Consider the following 19,026-nt stretch of genomic DNA (forward strand, 5'->3'; position numbering starts at 1 on the left):
TACAACGTATGGAATCATGGGTCATGGTCGGGTTCCGCAGTAAACAAGGTGCAAGTAAATGGAGACTGTTGATCCGAGAACCCGAACTGCTAAGGTCGATTAGCTGCCATACAAAGCGATCACGAAATAGGTAGCACGGACCGTCACTACGACTCAAGGTTTCTTGGTAATCATTTCAATTATTGAGCCTCCCTACTGTGATCAGATCTAGCCAAAGCCTGGTCCAAACTCTCCAACAGAGTGGGTACAATGCTGTCCCCGAACAAATGGGGATGTACGTCAATAAGAGACCTCAACGCTTCTAACAGTCCTAGCAGCTGTCGAGAGTGGAATGTGATGTCTTGATCGAACTTTGACGCCACCCCTGGTCCACGTCTTCGAATCCACATTGTGCTGTCCAAAAGACTACTGAGAGCAAGACTATCCCAAAATATACCCCCTTCCATGATACCCTGAACAGGGGAATAAACGGTGTAAACTATTCTCGAAGCAGGGGGTATGATGAGTATATCGTCTTGCTCCAAAATAAAAGCCCTTTGTGCATCACTTCTCTCAAGACTCTTCAGCGCAGGGTCCGTATCAGTGTCAGAAAGAGAGGCAAAGATGCAGATTTTGAGACCCTCAAGATTACGCAACCAAACCCCACTCATGGTGGCAAAGGATGGCCCAAAGCAGACATGGGGAAGGGTGACGGCGTTGAAGTCAGTTCTGATCTCAGGCAAAACCTCGGGGCTTCCTAGTTGTTGGCATGCACTGGCACTCCTGCTAGTGCGTAGTCTGAGTCGCTCTACCAGACAGTCTAGTAGACGGAAACGTGGAAGCATGGTCAACAAAGGCCGATGCGAGTGGGTCATGTTTCTGAGATTGGAGGTGCCTCGATCGTGAACAGAGTTGGCAAGTTCATCCTCCAATAAACACAAAGAATCAAGCATGGCGTGCATACCAGAATCTAGAAAGATTTCCTTGATGATCACTGGCTTCTCGAACACTTGGTGTGCTTTAGCGGCCTGGATAGCTTCGTTGGAGGTGAGATAGAGCACATCAGCATCCATGGGGGATGCAGCACGACCGGGCAGGACCGCATTGCCTTGCGTCCACATCGAGGCCCATTTTGTGGCTGCATCCAGCGATGGTGCCTGGTCTTGGTGGGTTTCAAGGGGGTCCTGCCGGGCTTCCTTTGCAAGCATGCTGTCGATATAAGGCATAATTGTAGGGTAATATTGGTTATGAAGCGTTTCCTCCAGGCTGGCCAAGCCATTTCCTGTGATTGGAGCCGTTCCAAGATATAGAGCTGCTGAGGTGAACAGGTCGGCTTCCAACTCGCTGGATTGTGGTGAGGTTGGGCTAGGTTCCGAATGGAGTCGAGATGGGCTTGAAAAGCTGGGGGTTGTGGGTTCTGATGTTATGGTCGAAGGTTGATGTTGCCCAAAGGAGTTCATGGCTGAGGGCGAAAGGAACAAGGCTGAAGATTGCCAACACATGGGATCGTGCATATCGATGCTGTAGGAGAGGTCTGCGCTGTTCCAGTCCCACAATGAGTCAAAGAGTGGCATCGCTTCCGAGGGCGCAGAGCACATCTCCTGAAAGTTCTCTAGCTCATTCAGCGACACGTCTAAGCTGGGCTGTGTGTCCCGAAGTTGGTCCTGTGCAGGTGCTATCTGAGCATCTCCCGGGCCATCATCATCGCCTGTACTCACTTCCGCAGGCGAGGTTTTCAGCGGCATGGTATGCTGGTGTCTTGGCGAAGATGGCAGGCAAGCTTCGCCCCGAGCAGCGAGGACGCCGAACCGGTCCCTTCGCAAAAGATGGGCCGCATAGTGACCGGGTCTGATGTCACGCAAGAAGACTGTCGCCTGTGCGTCCACGGCGACACGGCCATCCTGACTGGCGACCCACAGCTCCTCCATTTTGCCATCAACTGTCGTCGAAGCCAATGTAACCAGATCAAAGTCGCGATGGGGCTGCAGAGGAGCCTCGTTCAACGTCTTCAACCGGCCACCAAGAAGCGCCTGTCGATGTCGCTGTAATAACACAGCATTGAGACGCGGCAGAAATTCGTTGAAGAAGTCGGGGTAGCTTGTTGCGCACGCTCGGAGCATGTTCATTTGTACCTGACTAGCACAATTCCAAGCATAGTGAAACACCACGTCGGGAGACCAGAGCGCAACAATAAATGCGAGGTTTCGTAGACGGTTGTTTTCATTGTATGCCCGTTTTCGCTTCTTTTTGGTAGCCTCTTCACGCTTGTTTCTGTCTGCCAGGTGGGATAAAGCCAGCAGCTCTTTCCACTCTGGTTCTCTGTTTGCCTGTGATCGATGCGAAGAAACGATCCTGGCCACAGAGCAAAACGTAGAGATGCGTGTGTCGAGGTGGTCACACTGGTCAACAAGGCCGTCGCGAATGCGTGAAAATGTCGAGATGGGCGCGTTGCTAGCCCATGCTTGATACAGCTCCTCGAGCCACGCTCGAGTCTCCTGATCAAACCCAAGGCTGGTGTCATGACCAGGCTGAAGCTCCCAACCCCTATTCAACCCCTGTCAGCGTTTTTGTGAGCACGGGCCGTGGCCGCAGCAACTGGCACTTACTTTGACGGTGGGCCGTGCACCATCCCCTTGATAGGTATGAATTTCGATGAGATATTGCGGCGTTGCTGTAGGGCTGGGCATAAAGGCGTACGGAAAGCCCTTGGAGGAAGCTGAGAGCCTGTTGAGGGTATGGGTGTAGCCCTTGGAGGAAGGAGGTCCGACATCTCAAGCAGAAGAAGGGTGGGTGACAATTGTTCATGTATGCCTCGATGTAACTTGGCGTACTTTTTGCCTCAAGTCTTCCACTTCGGACAATCCCTCCCTCCCTGTTATTATGGCGTCATGTTGAAGTTCTGTTTGGTGTGTTCTGGCAATGGGAATCCTTCACATTGCTGTCAACAAGAAGGCAACATTGTGAGAGTACATGTCAAACAGCATAACCCACGCTCCCATCTGACCAGTAAGGAAGCAGAGGGACAAAATATGAGGTAATGAAAACTGATGTATGTAAGCCGGATACTCGGGGCCCATCATGCAGAGGCCTTGATGGAGGTACTTTCAAGGCTGAAGCCTGCCAAAATGCCAGGACAAATTGTACTATACGCTGGTGTGCAACTCATGGCGCGGATGATCCGCGAAAGACATGGGGTAGGCCCATGCATCATTGAGACGCTGAGCGTGGTGCCTATGAAGATGCCAAGAGCTAGATGCGGTTTATTAGGTGGGTTTGGGGGCTGTGGGGCGGGCCGTCTGAGGCGCGTGGCTGCTGAACCGTTGGTGTCTCTGTTTCCCTCCGCTCCGCACACCTCCAACCACTCACATCCGAGACGGACTCACATGTTCACAGTTGGGCCTCACCAACGGCTTCGAATTCAGCGGGCCCCGGAGTTGAAAACCCTATGGGGCTCTCGGCGCTGTCCCGTGTTTCGGTCTGCGTGTCTTCCTTGGTTCTTTGAGCTCCGCGCCGCAACGGTGAAGGAGAAATGGGGCAAACATTCCCTACAGTACACCGACTCGATCCTGCCTCGTGGCACCTGCCTCTAAGGTAGAAACATCCGCTCTACTATGCCTCCAAGGGATATGACTAGCTCCAACGCGACTGCTGACTGGAAGCTGGAACGAGATCCGGGCCCCGATTTGCCCGATGACACACCAAAGCTGAAAGGGGCATCGGTTTAAAATGGACGTGTTCTTTGACGAACCTGTCGTGCTGGATGGCGAAATTGAATGCAAATGCACCTGCATCTCCTATTCTCCAACCTGCGCTGCAACACAACCGCATCTTGCCATCAAATCGACCTCACTCCCTCACCGCCGGCTGATTGACGACAACCAGCATCTAGAGATATGCAGCCTTGAGAAACCAGCGACCACTCACGTCCTTGCCCGCATCGCACAACATGGCGACCAAAACGACCACCATGACCGAGTTGCACACCATCTCGTTCGACCCCTCCACCACAAACTCGGGCGCGACTTCACGGAAAAGCCAGAGCCGCGATGCAACAGTCGTGGCTTCTGATTCAGAACCAGAGGCGTCTCCCATCTCGGCCAAGTCAAGGCCGGCTCTGCTGCCCAAAGGCCGCGCCATCATCGTGACCACCCAGCTTTGTGGCCTGCTGTTCTTCAGCAGCTTCTGCAATGGCATCATCGTCATCGCTCTACCTGCCATGCACTCGGAGCTGGGTTTACAGGAGAGCCTCCTCGTTTGGCCCACCTCGAGTTACTATCTCACGGCCGGTTCCTGTTTGTTGCTGGCCGGCTCCATCGCCGATGTTGTCGGTGTCAAAAAGGTCAACCTCGTTGGCTCTTTCCTCAGTTCCATCTTTGCTCTGGCCTGCGGTCTGGCACAAACTGAAGGTCAAATAATAGCATTCCGGGCCCTCCAGGGCATCACAAACGCCATCATTGCCCCCTCAGCGATATCCATCATCTCCAATAGCGTGGCTGAGGGCCGGCCGCGGAACATGGGGTTTGCATGCCTCGGATTCAGCCAGCCGCTCGGGTTCAGTCTTGGCTTGGTGCTCACGGGGGTCATGACAGACACGGTGGGGTGGCGGCCAGCCTTCTATCTTGTAGCCGCCTGCAGCATAGTTTTGTTTACCGTTGGGATATGGTCACTTCCGCAAGACATTCACTCATCCGGTAGCCAATCCGTTCTGAGGCGGCTCGGAGGTGAGATCGACTGGATCGGAGTAGGCTTGGCCAGCATGGGGCTGGCCATGTTTTCATACGTTTTAGCGTAAGCATTAACACCTGTGAAACATTCTGCGGGCCTGCATAAGCTAATTGAGTGATGCTTCTAGATCCCTGTCGGCCAACATCCAGGACATTCGTCAGGCTGTCACCATCGTTTTGCTCGTAATTTCTGTCTTTTCTGTTCCATCCTTTGTGGGGTGGATGCACTACCAGACCAGGAAGAACCGCACAGCACTGATCCCGAACTCTCTCTGGCGAAGCGGTGTGTTTACGAGCGCCTGCGTCATGGTTATGCTGACCAACGCTTTGATCAACTGCATGGAGTTGTATAGCAGTCTATTGTAAGCCTGTTTCCGAAGCTTCAAGGTCCATGTCTAACGCGTTGTCTCCTTACCTTAGCTTCCAAACCATTCAGGGACAGTCTGCTCTGACGGCGTCCCTTCAAGTGCTTCCCTCTTTGGTAGCCGGGATTATCACCAGCATTCTCACGGGCATATTTGTCAACCGCATGCCTGTATTCTGGACCGTCCTCATCACTACAATCGTCAGCACTGTCTCGGCCTTGTTGATGGCCTTGGTCCGTACCGACCAAGTATATTGGGAGAACGCCTTTGTTGCGCAGATCCTCTCACCCATCAGCTGTGACCTTCTCTTTACAGTTGGCCTCCTGATCATTTCGGATGTTTTCCCGAAGCACATGCAGGCTTTAGGCGGCGCAGTGTTCAACACGTGTGCTCAGCTTGGGGTCGCCATTGGGCTAAGTGTGACGCAGGTCGTTGCCTCATCGGTCACAAACAACTCGCAATTTGACAACAAATCATCCCCCGAAGCCCTTATGGAGGGATATAGGGTAGCTTTTTGGATCATGTTTGGTTGGATGGTGTTTGTTTGTGGGGTATGCGCTGTTGGATTGAGACGAGTGGGTGCAATTGGTGTCAAGCGTGACTGATGCATTGTTGGGCTGTCCGATGATTGGTGTTCAAGCTTGTTCAACGGGTAGACTGATAGATTGGTAGACGGACGGGCCTATAGAGACAGCATTCTTCGGTTGGAATTTAGGCACAATAGATAGGTACACACTTTGCAGAATCGAGTCCAACGCAGATGTATGTGCCAGTGAAAGAGAGTTGGGTTGTAGCTGTATCAACCGGACTCGCCCTCGGATTTGAGCCAACTTTGCATATGTATATGCCGACCAAGGGACATCCCGCGGCGATTTCCCACTCGGGAATTTCCCCTACCTGGAATGATATGCATGACGGATGTCATGCAGACTGGATGCATCCATGATTCTCCCCGATTGAAAGAATGCGACGGGCGAGTAGGAACAGTGCCGCTTGATGACTTCGGCACAACTAGCGTCCGACTGTGCAATACATGTACTGACTGCTAAGAGACTCAGATGGTCTGCCTGGTATGCAGTGACTTTTTGCTCTCCTTATTAGCCACATGGGTAGGATTTCATGCCGGGTGGGGCGGGGGTTGCTCTCCTCCCTACCTTTACGTTCATTTTGTATCCGTAAACAACACTTGAACCAAGTCACTTGCAGGTCGATCAGCTCGACTCATCAGTTGTGCAGCGAAGGGCAGATCGTATATGCCTTGGTTCCATACCTGGTATGGAGGGGTAACCTCGTCGAATGTCTATTGCTTTCCAGTACACTCGTCTCCATGACAGGATTGGTATTTCCCACCCGCAGAGATAGCAAATGCTTCGGACTTTGAAACATTTGAACGACGTACCATTTTCGTTGTGTCGATAATTTGGTAGATACTATCACTTCTGTGTCTGCGAGTTGACAGCACACCGCATTGACAATGTGGAACTTTCTTGATCCTCCGCTGTGCAGAATCGTGCTCACAACATTCCAACTAAATCGAAATCAATGTCACACAGCTTACTGTTCCTAAGAATAGTCCTGGTTGACAGTACGATGCTATCAGTGACCCAGGGCAACTATAAATCAGCATCCCATAGAGCTGAAAGGTTGATGCGGGTTTTTGCTGATGCTTTGTCCCAACCGTAACAAAAAAATAATCTGTGTCGGGGTACTTAAGAGACTGGGTGATTGATGTGGCATCAGCTTCTATTGGACTGAGTGGAAGTCTGGCATTTGATGCCAGGTCGGCTGTGTTGTTCTGTCATTCTACCATCAGCCCGCCCGACTCCCGGTGTTTCAGAGGATGAAGCGGTGAGTGGTAGATTCCCATGTGGGGACTTTTGGTTCTGGCTGGGTTGTTTTGAAGTAAGAGTCTCACCGTTGATGCATGTAGGTAGTTCAGCTCTTGTTGGGTAATCTTCAATCTATTACTTGAGTTCAGATTATGTTAGATAACGTTGCCATAATATCCTTTCTGACAGAATGGACTTGCGGTTGCTTTGGAGTGGCCGTGAGTGAAACGTCTGTTTAGGGTACCCCTGAGTTGGTTATATGCGATGTGCAGGCTTAGGTTGGCTGAAGAGGGTGTATGCGCTGCAGGGCTCGTGGTGCCTTTGCAATCATAGAGGTCAAGGTAATGCCTTCCATCCTTAAAGATCGAGATGGAAATTCCCAGTAAAGAACGCTACACAAGTTTCCATTGCTTACGACCCATGGTATATAACAAGACAAATTCCCAGTCCAGTGACTTGCGCCAGTATGCCCGTCTCATAACCCAGCTTCTATCCCTACCAGTAACAGAATAAACAAAAAGAGTGTGCATATACCATCCACTTCCTATACCGTCTGTTGCAACCTGCCGACCATGAACTGATCCAAAAACAGCAAGCTCTGGTCCATATCCTCCTTGAGCAGCGACTTGCCCGCTGTCATGGGCAATCTCTCGGGTGCGGGCTGTGTGAGATACACCTTGGCTCTGGTACGGTGCGCAGATCGAAAGACCTATCTTCTGTTAGTAAACAAAGCAACATAGGTACCAGGTATGTATCAGTATCAGAAGCTTACCCTCAGCCTTTTGACAATATCCTCGAACTCCTTCTTGATCTTTCCATCAACCCCCTCATCCGCCAACTGGCCCCTAAAGGCATGTTTCTTGACCACTTTGCAGAATCTTCTCTGCAAGTGAGGGACATTTCTTTCCTGGATCAGCCTGGGCAGGTACGCCTCCAATCCCAAAAACGCATCCAGGGCTTGGAACAGCAAGACCTGATTTCCACTCAGCCCATCAAACTTCTCCCACTCTCCATTGATGTTGTTCTGGGGTCCCACGCCCCAGGCATAAAACCCTTGAACGCGGCTCAGCCACACTGACCTCGCAATCTTGGCGTCGTGAACTCGGTCGTAGTAGCTGCTTAGCAAAGGGCGTAGCTGGCCTTTGATGTCACGGACATGTTCGAGACAAGACTCCTTGTCACCCCGGGCGTATGCCACGATACTTTCGACAATGGAGCAGTAGATTGGTACACCTAGCACTTCGACCTCCTGAAAGATGCGGGCGAATTCCTCCTCTGAGGACTGAATAAGAGTCGAGAGGCCGGTATTGATCTTGAGGGCGTAGCCTCCAGCTGGGTTGAAGTTGAGAACCAGGTTAGACATGTTGTTTCCGGATTCGGAATCGAGACCGAAGTGCGACTGCATGGAGTTCCAGGGCGTGACGAGCTCCATGGGGAGGGCAATGGACTTTTCGAGTTGGGCGAGGCGGACTACTGGGATGCTTGCCCATCTAATTTTGTTAGCCGCATGGATATCTTTGTGAACCCAGTCCAGACATGGACGACATAGGACGCTTACCTATAAGCATGTCTACACCAAGCCACACAGCAATAGAACCCATTGTAAGCATCCCTGGGGAAGACATCCCATCTTCCAGCATCGGCCGCTTGCAGCAGCCTCTGAACTTCAGCCAGGTCAACCTTTTGACTCAAAAGCTGAACGAAGCGTGTCCTGAACTCGAATATGCGCCTTTCGTTGATGTTGTCGTCAAGAGATGCATTCTCCGCTGGTAGGAGGGGAGCCATCTCATGGTAGATGTCTTTGTATGCCTGGAGGCATGCGGGCCATGTCTTTTCATTGTGATTGGATCTCGGAGGCCAGCAACCAGCTCCATCCTGCTGAACAAGGGTGGAGAATGATGAGGCGACCTCATGGCAGTCAGACAGGTCGTGGATGGCGTCGAGCTTCTGTTTATTTAAGGCGCCTGTTGAATTGTGGGTGTTCGTCGAATCTGAAAAGACTATGCCGGATCGAGTGAATTCTTTGAAAAGATTGAAGGACGGAATGGTGTGCTGAGACAGGCGCTTCATGAGCCATGGCCTCCATGGCGTAGACACTATGAGCGTAAAGATGCTCCCAAGAACGGAGAGGAAGATGAACTCTGAGAGAGGAGTCATGGCCAACTCCAGAGTCCTTCAACGGTCGATAGGACTTGCAGGGTAGAAATTGGTAGAGTCTGTGTAACTTGGTCTAGTTACCAAGTAATTCGAAATAGATAAAGAGGTAATGCGGAGGTAGACGATCAGCATCAACAGCAGTCGAGGGATTTTATATACCACAACCAACAACAGTCCTACGGATACCGATACCCCCTCCCAGGTTCGGAACGGGCGCAAACTGCAGAAAGCCAGGGCTGAACGAATCACCCACAGGCCACTTACAGAGTGCCACTTTTCAGGCCTTGAACAATACCTTGATTACGCCTGTTTGTTCCTCGAGCGCTTGGATACCGCCAGTACCGGTGACATGGTTGGTGTGGGCACCATCGTTACTATAGATCAGGGCTTACCGAGCATATAGTATGTCTCTCCAGGGTATTCCGGATCCCGGATACCTTGCCTGACTTTTAGGACATGGTCCGCAACCTCACCCATGCCCACCCATGAGTCCCGGCACCTTGGGTGGATATCTCACCAAAATCATACCACACCCTCCCACGCCAACACACCGGGACGCCCATGTCGGTAAGTCGCCGACCTTGGGCTCCCACTTGGAAACATCAAGGGGTCCTGGGCAGGTGGAGAGGACGGCTCTTGTGACACTCGGGAAGGATGCTCAGTCCATTTCGACCCAATGATAGGAGTGACAAGACCACTTTCCCCTCCTAGCCGAGTGGTCAACCGTCTTTCCTCCTTGGGATGTTCCCATGTGAATTCCCGTGACCTGAATTTGGGCTTCTACTGGAGTGGAGTGGAGTGGTAGCCGAGACGAAAGAGGGCCCCCCGTTGACGACTGGAGACGCTAGGAAGGGGAATAAAAAGGCGCTTCTTGATGCCTAACAGCTCAACGGTGCCGGTCACCTAGTAGACAGCATACCCTGGCCACAACGTTGAGGATTTCCGCGTTCTTGGGTCTCCCAGGGTGGCTTGCTTGCTTTGTCTTGGTGGTGGCTGTTTCTACCGATTCCGACTTTTGCCCGTTCGGATTCCGCTAGACTGAGCGAGGCCCCAGCGTCAGTAATCGTACACGTGTTGCCCACATCTCGACTCCCTGACAGCTTCTACCGTGGACTCGCACAGACCAATCGGCCAGCTTGAAAGGCAGGAATTGGTCTGTGAGACCCCCAAATCCAAGCCGGGACGTCCCACGGTTCACGGTGCGTGCCGCGGAAACTGCCAGTCGGGGCATGGTAGGTACCCTCTTGGATCAAGACACATCAATATTGAGGCACGTTGCCATGTCTCGATTCAAGACCCAGCGGGGAAACAACGCACAGCGGTGGCTTGCTCGCCCATTTCGAGCTAGAAATTGCCAATGGCTTCAGAATATTCTGCGCTCAGCCCTTTTTCGCTGCCTTGCTTGCTGTCTGTTCCTGCTAGCATGACATGTGCTGCAGGAACCAAACAACGAGCGCTGCCCATGCTCAACCGTGCAGGCATCCATCAGAAGCTATCCACTGAAGAGTTTTCAGCCACAATGCCCCACTGAGAGCAAGCTGACGTCGGTCAGGGACGTCTGAGTTGGCCGGGCCCAGCCTACATGCACATACTATGTCATCCTCCAACAGTGGGAATGCCAACCGGCATCGAACCTGGCACGATTTGTGCAAGATCCAGAGATGTGCGAGACTCGAATCCGAATTTGCGGGCCGAGGGTTGAGATGACTGGCTGTCATGCTCTTGCCGAATCACCGTCACACAACTTGAGAACAGCTTGACAGGTGAATCGAGTGATTCTTAAAGAAGACCTGATGTTTAAGGGGAAAACATTCTCAGCATAAATCTGTCCATCGCCATAAAATAATTGTTCAGCCATAGACACTTATCCAGATCGGGATACGATCTGCTTCAGCAGAACAATGGAAGTGAGAGACACGACCCCTGAAGAAAACATCAAAGCTGAATTTCCATGCCAAGACACGGCACGCGATCCTTGGCTTCCCGACCCCAACCAAGAACAACGCCAATCGGCACTGCTCTGAACGCGGTGCTACACGCGGGAAAGAATAAAAAACCATCCCCCGATGTACCAGCGTGGCGAGCAATCGATCAGTGACATTGTCGCTGGGCCAATGTCTCGGCGGGACTGCCAGAAAGCCAGTCAGAGAAGAGCAAGCGAGGCTAGTGGTAAATGATGCTGCAGACACCAAGGGGCTACTCGGCCATCTGGGAGCGACCACATGCAAGTGCTGTCCAGTCAAATTCCTCAGCACAAAGCGGGCCTCTGGGGGCCATTCACAGGATGCGGGAGATCGCCCAAGACCATTGGTACCATTGGTTCAGTCTCTGACAGATCTAAATCGTGCTGTTGGGCGGCACGCTCTCGTCCCCTAAACCGATTCGAACACAAGCCTCTCGCAAATACCGGTCTTCCATTTCTCCTGGAGGCGATATGCTGCAGAACCAGCTGTAACAGGCAACTATCGTTGTTGAGCACCGCAAATAATCTATGTGACTACAGCACTAACACCACACTAACACTCGAACAAATAGTCTGGGCCAGAGGCTTGCTAAACATTGGATGGAAAGCTAATCTTCATCACAGCCATGGGGAAAAAGCAAATACCAATGGCACAAAGAAGATGGACAGAAAACAAGCAACCTTTCCTCACTCCTCGCCGCCGGTGGGCTTTTCCTCTCCACTGTTTGCTCACACGGCTGTGGAAGCAGAGGTGTCACGCGGGGAGGCCTTCTTTTGATCACCACCAATCCTTCAACTTCCACACTCATTTTCGGCCTTGAATATTGGAGAACTTTTACTCCCTCGTGCTCACTTCTGCCGCTCCTTGGCGTGACAAAATCCGCATTCCACTCGTTTTATCCATTTTCTAGCGCTCAAACAAGACCATGTCGAACTCGGGAGCGTGGGGCGAGGCGCCGCCCGGCGTGAACCTGGCGGAAAATCAGAACGGGGATATTATCGGCTCAGTCGTCGGCATCATGGTCCTCGGGCTCAGCTCCGTCGTTTTGCGGCTTTTTACACGGCTGATAAACAAGGGGCCGGGTCTGGCTGCCGACGACTATGTTATTCTTTTTGCAGCGGTGAGTACTTGAAAACGAAGAGGACGCCGTGGGGGACAAGGACAGGCTTTGCTGACCGGCTCACCGTAAATCCAGGTTATGGGCATTGGAACGGCGGTGTGTTGCCTCATCAGTGTTCCCTGGGGTGGCGGAAAGCATCTTTGGGTGGTCACCCATGAGGAGTTCACCAAGCTGTACCAAACCACCTACGCCTTCGTCATCGTTTACATCACCTGCATCTCGGCGACCAAAGTCTCCATCTTGCTATTTTACCGCCGTGTGTTTGGGACAAACGTGATTTGGTACATCGTCTTTGGCTTCACCTGTGCCCATTGGGCAGAAGTGACCATCACATGGCTCGCAGGGTGCAGGCCCATCGACTACTACTGGCGTCAGTATACCGACCCAACGGCCACGGGATCATGTATCGACGCACCGTTGTTTTACTTTTGCAACGGCATCATCGGATTGGTGATTGATGTGGCCATTCTTTTGGTGCCGATTCCCACAGGTATGTTCCCATTGTCTCCACTCGCCCGGTGACTCTCACATGGATCTCCGCTTAGCTCTCCGGAAGTCCTCACACGGTATCCCATGCTAACCACCAAAATCCCATCACAGTTTGGAAGCTCAACATGCCCACCACCAAAAAGGTGTTTGTAGGCGGAATCCTTCTCCTCGGCGGCTTGTGCGTTAATTTCTGTCTTCACCCCCTCCCCATGCCCCTGTTCCGGCCACCCTTCGGTATCCGTGCTGTGTCTCGGTCACGCCGACCCCTTCCCCTCAGCTTGACTGTAACCTTGTTTGACCTTGCCACTGATGCCTTACCATAGTGTGTGCGTGGCCTCGGCCATCCGAATCGTCATGATGGACCAGCTCGTCAAGTCCCCAGACTTCACGTGGGCCATGTCCAAAGTCTTCATCTGGTCCTGCTGCGAGCCATTCATCGGCATTGTCTGCGCTTGCCTCCCCACCTATGCACCCTTGGTCAGACGCTGGTGGAGGGGTGAGCTGTCGGGATACCCGGACACGCCCAAAGTGTACATGTCGGATAAGCCCAGTCTGTCCAAGGCTGGCCACAAGATCAGCGGTAGGAAGCACCACGCGGGGCTGGATGCAACTCTGCGAGGGGACGACGAAATCGAGCTGACGGTGGACATCTCGGGCGAGCCGGGGCATCATCTACCGGGACACCAGCGACAGGGTGACTCGAGAGACTCGTCAAAGACCTGTGTAAACGGGAAGAGCAGTCCAGAGGACTCATATCAGAATGAGATCATGGTGAGGAAGGATTTTTCATGGAGCAGCAGTGTCTAAGGCTAGGCCCAGTTGAGGTTTGAAAGGGTGGAATGTGGAATGCATAATGGGAGGAGGGACCGGCGTTCTTTAATGGAGGAGGTTTTCTTGACACTTTTTCACTTCGGCATACACAAAGTTAGACATGGTCACTACAGGCCTCTCATCAAGCAGAGCATTCAACACAGCCATTCTCTTCTACAAAGTTCGGTGTGATCCCATATTCAGCAGGCTCCGGGAAGCCACACGGGCCATCCGAGTGGTTGAGAGCAGAGCTCCAACCGCTGACCAGTGCTAGCCAGGATCACATGTCGCGGTCAACTGAGCAAGGGTGTCCTTTGAGGCTCAAGTCCTGTGACACACGGTAGATGCAGGATTCATGACGTAGACAAAAAGAACAGACTGCTTCATTTCGTTTTCTATCCTCGACCGTTCATTCCCAGAGATCGTCTTTTACCAACTCCACGATATTCTAAATCATGACTTCAAAATTTGGCTTGTCCTTTGCTCCCTGAAACCACTCCCAGGTCTTGGCCGCGATGCGAGTCGGATTCCTCACTTCATCCTCCGGTGCAACCTGACCAGCAACGTTGATCACACCAATATGCACGCCCTCGGGTGTATACGACAGATTCAAGCTTTGCACAAGATTCCTCTGAGCGGCCTTGACCAAGGACAGGTTGAAGAGCTGAGGGATTGGGTGATGCGGCAGGGCAGAGCTCGTCACGATGAGCGCAGGCCGGCTTGAAGTATCCGCTCTGGCCAGCGACACAAGGTGTGGTATATACCGCTGTGAGATAATGTACAGAGCGCTGACATTGATCTTGGGAGCCGTTAGCAACTTGCCATTACCGTTCCAGCGCAGCGCGACTCACCTTGAAGTCGTACTCGACATCCTCGACGGGATGGGTCAATAGCGCCGATGGGAGAACACGAGCGGCGTTGTAAAACACCACGTCAGGTTTGCCAAAGGCGGCATCGGCGTCGTCGAGTGCTTGGAGGAGAGAGTGCGTGTGTGTGACATCGACCGCGTATGTCCTAACATTTATCTGGCTGCTGACAGTGTTCAGGACGGCTTTTTTCTCTTCTTCGAGTTGCTCGGCGCGTCTGGCAATCAAGACCACATTGTTGTACCGCTTCGAGGCAAACAGCGTGGCCACCGACCGGCCAATACCAGGCCCAGAGCCAAGCACGAGGAGAGACATGTCGACCGTGTTGTGGGTGGTTGAAGAAGAATGATAATACAGATTGGGAGGATCGATGTCTCAAGGGAAACCATATAAGTACTTACCGGGTCCAAGAGGCTCCTGAAGATCGGTATTTGAGGGACTGAAATTGTCCATCATGATTGCTTCTTCCTCCCAAAATGGGCTAGGTGACCAAGGTCGCTGCGGATGAGGGGCTCGGCGACTCCAGGCCTTTCCCTTTTGGTTTGCTGCAAGCGCCTTCAGATGTGAGCTTCACCACGTCGTTGGCTCAATGTTGCATGACCCTGCATGCATACAATCTTCCGATACTGTCTCAGCTCGCAACCAGCTTGACCGCTATCCGACTCTGCGTTCCTGGAACACACTGTGCCGTCTGCACCGAACGCTGCCCGGCCAGCGTCGCGGACGCCGAGAAACGGCCCTCACATCCATTCCACATGGTCCCGAGACAGGCCCAGATCTCCGCATGAAATTTGGGAGAGCGCAAGACGGGACTGTTTACATACTAACACTCTTCCTCGCCAGCAGAATGATAATGCAAACCTCCAGTCTCTTCGGGCACTCCCGATTTCAGCTCCATGCTTGGTTTGGTGACAAACATCATTGCCCCGATAGCAACAGCGACAAGACTAGCGACATAAAACCACGGCAGCCCGATCCAGAATCCCGACTTTTTCATGCCTACATTGAAGCACCAAGCTAGTACTGGTCCGCCTATCAGCGCGCCGCCAGTCTCGAGCATGCTAATCACGGCGTACAGCCTCGACGTGTGCTGGGGGTCAACATAAGCCGTCGAAATAGCCCGGCCAAGTGGCGCGCTGCCCGACCCAAGGGTATGAATGGTCAGGCCAATGAGGAACACTGCTATTCCTGTGCTGAACCCCTGGACGAGAGCTCCTGTCGCCATGAGAGCCAGTGACACCCTTGTCAGCACGAGATCCTTTGCGAAGATGGAAACCCCATATCTGCCCGTCGGATCGTTAATCAGCTTTCCTACACGAGGCAGCACAACCAGGACAACCAAGTGAAGGATGCCCAGTGGGGGCGTAAGCAGGTAACTGGTCTCGGCCAGCGTCCAGCCAAAGTATTTACTGACATGCTGAGCAAGGGTTGTCGAATATGCAGCAAAGATGGCAGGCTGTATGAGGAAGAGTGCCAAAGAGCTCAACAGCTGCCTATTCTTCAGCAGGGACAAAGAAACCCCAAACTCGTTCATCGCGTGTCGGAGCTTTTTCGAGAGTGGCTGTCGTCCTCGCTGTGCCGCTTCTTTCAGCTGGACGGGCAAGGTTTCGGGAAGGAAGAGCAAGGCGCCGAAGATGAAGGGAGTGAGAGCAAAGACGAGGGCAATGGGACACCAAGGACCGATGGTTTGCATGAGAATTCCGGCCAGGAACGGGCCTACCAAGGTTCCTGACACAGCGCCAAAGGAAAGATATAAGAAGCCAGTAGCTCTGAAAGTCGGTCAGTGGCAGGCAGAACATGGGCTTGCGATCTACTCACCTATCACTTTCTGTACTGACGTCGGATGCCATTGCATTGAGCGAGTTCATGGCGACGGGGACGCCTCCGCCGATTAGAAAGAACAGACAGCCCATCACGACGAGGTACATGTTGGGTGCCACCCCAAAGAACAGTAAGAGTGGCCCCCATCCAAATCCAATGACGATGCCAACATAGGCGAGGGCAAATGTAGGCTTACGGCCAATTCTAGATTCATGTTGTTAAATTGAGTAGTCAAGACATCTCTGATCAGGCTGCGTACCGATCGGCGAGAACACCATATGGCAAAGCCGCCACAACACCAACCAGCGAATTGATCATGGTTGAGATACCACCAAGCAAAGCAAGCTCCTTCTGCACGCCGTCGACTTTGCACATGTGCTCGTCGATAGGCTCGGAAGGGTCTTTGTCGTAATAAAGATGGCAAAAAGCATCTTCGAGAAGACGGAACATCGGAATCATGTACATCATGCCGCTGGTGACAATGGCAAACGTGAGCAGGGACAGCAGCAAGATGATGTTACCGGAGCTTTGGACCTGGAAACGCGCTATGATTCTGTGCCATTGTGGGGGCTGCTGTGCTGGCTTTGAGCGTGTGTGTTGATGGTAGATAGCATCGGCTGCCTGCTCATCTTCAAGACTCAGCAAGGGCTCTGCTTCGATGAACTCGGGATTGGTGCTGCTAATGGTCGGCATGGCGGCTTGTGGTGTTTACCCGCGCAACTCGACAGGCCATAACGAAGCAGGAATTGTGAGTAAAGCAAATCAACAAAAGTCCTTCTGAAAAACCCATCATAAATATGGAAGACGACGTTGCCAATTCCACCCCTGAACAAGCTGACGAGGCATTCAAGCGAATCTTCATGGGTCAGGGCTGGTTAAACGCAATATGCGGGATACGAAACACGGTGCCAAGCCGCCTGAGGTCTTAACATGCTCTCTTACAATAGAATTGTCCAACTGTTAGGGCACTATACCCCTCTAATCTTGGCTGTCTTGGCGGCCACCAGCTCCGCCATGGGCCCACATGCCATGATCACAGGGTGGGTGGGGTTGGCGGGAGCTGATGATCCTTGGGACGGAATCAACCGTCTGAGCCTCAAGGGCTCAACCTGTGAGGGTTCTGTGCCCCCGCCGGGCGCGTGTTGGTGTCATGCTCGACGTGTCTTGTCTATGACTGGTCATTATTCCTGCCCGATCCAAGCGTCCCAGCGCCCGACAGGCAGCTGTGAGATGGCTGTTGCATGTGGCTATGAAGGGCTGCTGGCTGACCACCCTTCTCGGCGCACAGGCTGCCTGCTTTAAAGCCGTCTTTCTTGCTGCTCATTTTTGCCATCTCAAACCTGTCTCATGCAGCTGGCAAAACCTCAACAGGTACCATGTACTCCGAATCCAAAGACCGCGTTGCACATCGCGGAAACTCGCTGTTTGACCTCGGCGCTATGTCGTCGGCCCTCGTTGAGACCAACAATGAAACGCAGGTTCAACCATACACACCCGCAGGGCAGGCAGCGAACAGATATGCCACGCCAAAGTTCCAGGGTCAAAACACCACCTCTTATTCTGTCATGGTCGAATCTCACAACGACGAGCCGCTTCACCAGCGACTCTCCGAAGCCAAAGATACTCCCCACGACAAGGGCCCGAAATTTCTCGACTGGGTGCATTTCGAAGAAACTACTCTTCCTCCGCGAGAAACCGCCCGAAAGTCCCGTCTCGAAAAGATATTCTCCCCGCTCAACTCGGTCAAAGCCGAACTCCCTGGCCACGTCAGCATTGAAGGCTTCGGTGGCATCGCCGAGACGACTCACAACCTCTTCCGCTCTGTCAAAAAAGACGATTTCATGCGATCTGAGCGCATCATCCACCTCCCCAAATCGGCCGTCGATAAGGCATCCAAACGGGAGCTTGAAAGACTGGAGAATGAGCTCTTTGACCTGACAAAGTACAACGGGGATAGCTGTGACTACCTAACCGTTGTCACTTGGGCTGAGGAGGGGATGTCGGGCACCGTTACCCTCTTTAGAGTCATTTTCGAGGGCGAAGACGAGATAGTTGGGCTCCAGCCTGTAGCGGCGATGCAAAACGTCCCCAACCCCGTGCTGGTGAAAATGAGAACCCACGAGAGGATCCAGAGAAAAGCAGTATTTGTACCAGCTGACAAGGAAGCGGAAACGTTCAAATGGACGGCAACTTCGGCGCATTCGAGGGGGAGAAAGCCGTCTTATGTCAGGCTTGAAGGTGGCAACAGTGATGACCGACGGCCCGTTTCACCTGCATTGAGGGATCTTCGATCATCCAGCCATAGCCGAAGCCATAGCCGTCATGGTGCGCTGGCGGACGCAGATGGGGTTCGTGCTACAGTACCGCAATTTGTAGCTTTGATGCACGGACATAGATCCTTGTTGGAGGAAGTCGAGTCGAGCAGCACGAGGCAGGTGATAACAGCAGACGGTGAGGCTCTGCCAGCTGTCACTCTGCTCAAACGCCCACGGTCGAACCCGCACGAGGGAGACAGTGTGCATGTGGCTGTTTTGGTTCCAGATCAGGCTGTCTGGGCTGACAGGGAGATGCTCTGGATCGGTGAGGGTATTCTGGAGCTGCGGAAAAGAAAATACTGGGGCCTCATTGAGCGGCCGAGAAGCCGGAGCAGGAATAGAAGCAGAAGCAGGAGCAGAAGTAGAAGTCGGGACCAAAGTCGAAATCGAAGGCCAGAAACCCATTCACGCCATTCCATTGGGGGTCACGCCCGTCGGCGAAGTCGTAGCCGCAGCCGCAGTGGGAGCCAAAGTCGCTATAGTCACGACTCGAGGAGTCGTAGCAGACACCTTGCACTCGACTCTTTTTTATAGGGGGCGTGCTGTTTAATTTGGTACCCCGTCATCAATGATGTTTCAAAATTGGT

At 52.7% G+C, this 19,026-nt stretch overlaps 7 protein-coding genes across 7 annotated transcripts; 3 read left to right on the forward strand and 4 right to left on the reverse strand.

Moving 5' to 3' along the window:
• Positions 1-179: 179 nt before the first annotated feature.
• On the reverse strand, positions 180-3,052 carry QC762_503100 (uncharacterized protein; the record flags this gene model as incomplete). The annotated part of the gene is made up of 2 exons (XM_062890735.1): positions 2,586-3,052; positions 180-2,523 (listed from the first exon to the last, which is right to left on the reverse strand). The coding sequence occupies exons 1-2, from the start codon at positions 2,747-2,749 to the stop codon at positions 180-182; spliced, it is 2,508 nt and encodes an 835-aa protein (XP_062741426.1). The 5' UTR covers positions 2,750-3,052.
• Positions 3,053-3,357: 305 nt separating this feature from the next.
• Positions 3,358-5,894, forward strand: QC762_503090 (uncharacterized protein). Its single transcript, XM_062890734.1, has 3 exons — positions 3,358-4,767; positions 4,832-5,065; positions 5,124-5,894. Exons 1-3 carry the CDS (start codon positions 3,926-3,928, stop codon positions 5,671-5,673), a joined length of 1,626 nt encoding a protein of 541 aa, XP_062741427.1. The 5' UTR covers positions 3,358-3,925; the 3' UTR covers positions 5,674-5,894.
• Positions 5,895-7,287: 1,393 nt separating this feature from the next.
• On the reverse strand, positions 7,288-9,984 carry QC762_503080 (uncharacterized protein). The gene is made up of 3 exons (XM_062890733.1): positions 8,456-9,984; positions 7,670-8,387; positions 7,288-7,606 (listed from the first exon to the last, which is right to left on the reverse strand). Exons 1-3 carry the CDS (start codon positions 9,052-9,054, stop codon positions 7,442-7,444), a joined length of 1,482 nt encoding a protein of 493 aa, XP_062741428.1. The 5' UTR covers positions 9,055-9,984; the 3' UTR covers positions 7,288-7,441.
• Positions 9,985-11,146: 1,162 nt separating this feature from the next.
• QC762_503070 (uncharacterized protein) lies at positions 11,147-17,103 on the forward strand. The gene is made up of 6 exons (XM_062890732.1): positions 11,147-12,138; positions 12,214-12,628; positions 12,739-12,805; positions 12,951-15,675; positions 15,730-16,872; positions 16,994-17,103. Exons 1-4 carry the CDS (start codon positions 11,944-11,946, stop codon positions 13,432-13,434), a joined length of 1,161 nt encoding a protein of 386 aa, XP_062741429.1. The 5' UTR covers positions 11,147-11,943; the 3' UTR covers positions 13,435-15,675; positions 15,730-16,872; positions 16,994-17,103.
• QC762_503060 (uncharacterized protein) lies at positions 11,576-14,618 on the reverse strand (the record flags this gene model as incomplete). Its single annotated transcript, XM_062890731.1, has 3 exons — positions 11,576-12,497; positions 12,554-14,236; positions 14,289-14,618. The coding sequence occupies 2 exons, from the start codon at positions 14,616-14,618 to the stop codon at positions 13,886-13,888; spliced, it is 681 nt and encodes a 226-aa protein (XP_062741430.1). The 3' UTR covers positions 11,576-12,497; positions 12,554-13,885.
• Positions 15,127-16,817, reverse strand: QC762_503050 (uncharacterized protein; the record flags this gene model as incomplete). The annotated part of the gene is made up of 3 exons (XM_062890730.1): positions 15,127-16,072; positions 16,122-16,328; positions 16,384-16,817. 3 exons carry the CDS (start codon positions 16,815-16,817, stop codon positions 15,127-15,129), a joined length of 1,587 nt encoding a protein of 528 aa, XP_062741431.1.
• Positions 17,104-17,500: 397 nt separating the features above from the next.
• On the forward strand, positions 17,501-18,973 carry QC762_503040 (uncharacterized protein; the record flags this gene model as incomplete). The annotated part of the gene is made up of 1 exon (XM_062890729.1): positions 17,501-18,973. One exon carries the CDS (start codon positions 17,501-17,503, stop codon positions 18,971-18,973), a length of 1,473 nt encoding a protein of 490 aa, XP_062741432.1.
• Between the last annotated feature and the right edge of the window lie 53 nt (positions 18,974-19,026).

This window comes from Podospora pseudocomata, chromosome 5 (genome assembly GCF_035222375.1).
Source record: "Podospora pseudocomata strain CBS 415.72m chromosome 5, whole genome shotgun sequence".
Classification (NCBI taxonomy): domain Eukaryota; kingdom Fungi; phylum Ascomycota; class Sordariomycetes; order Sordariales; family Podosporaceae; genus Podospora; species Podospora pseudocomata.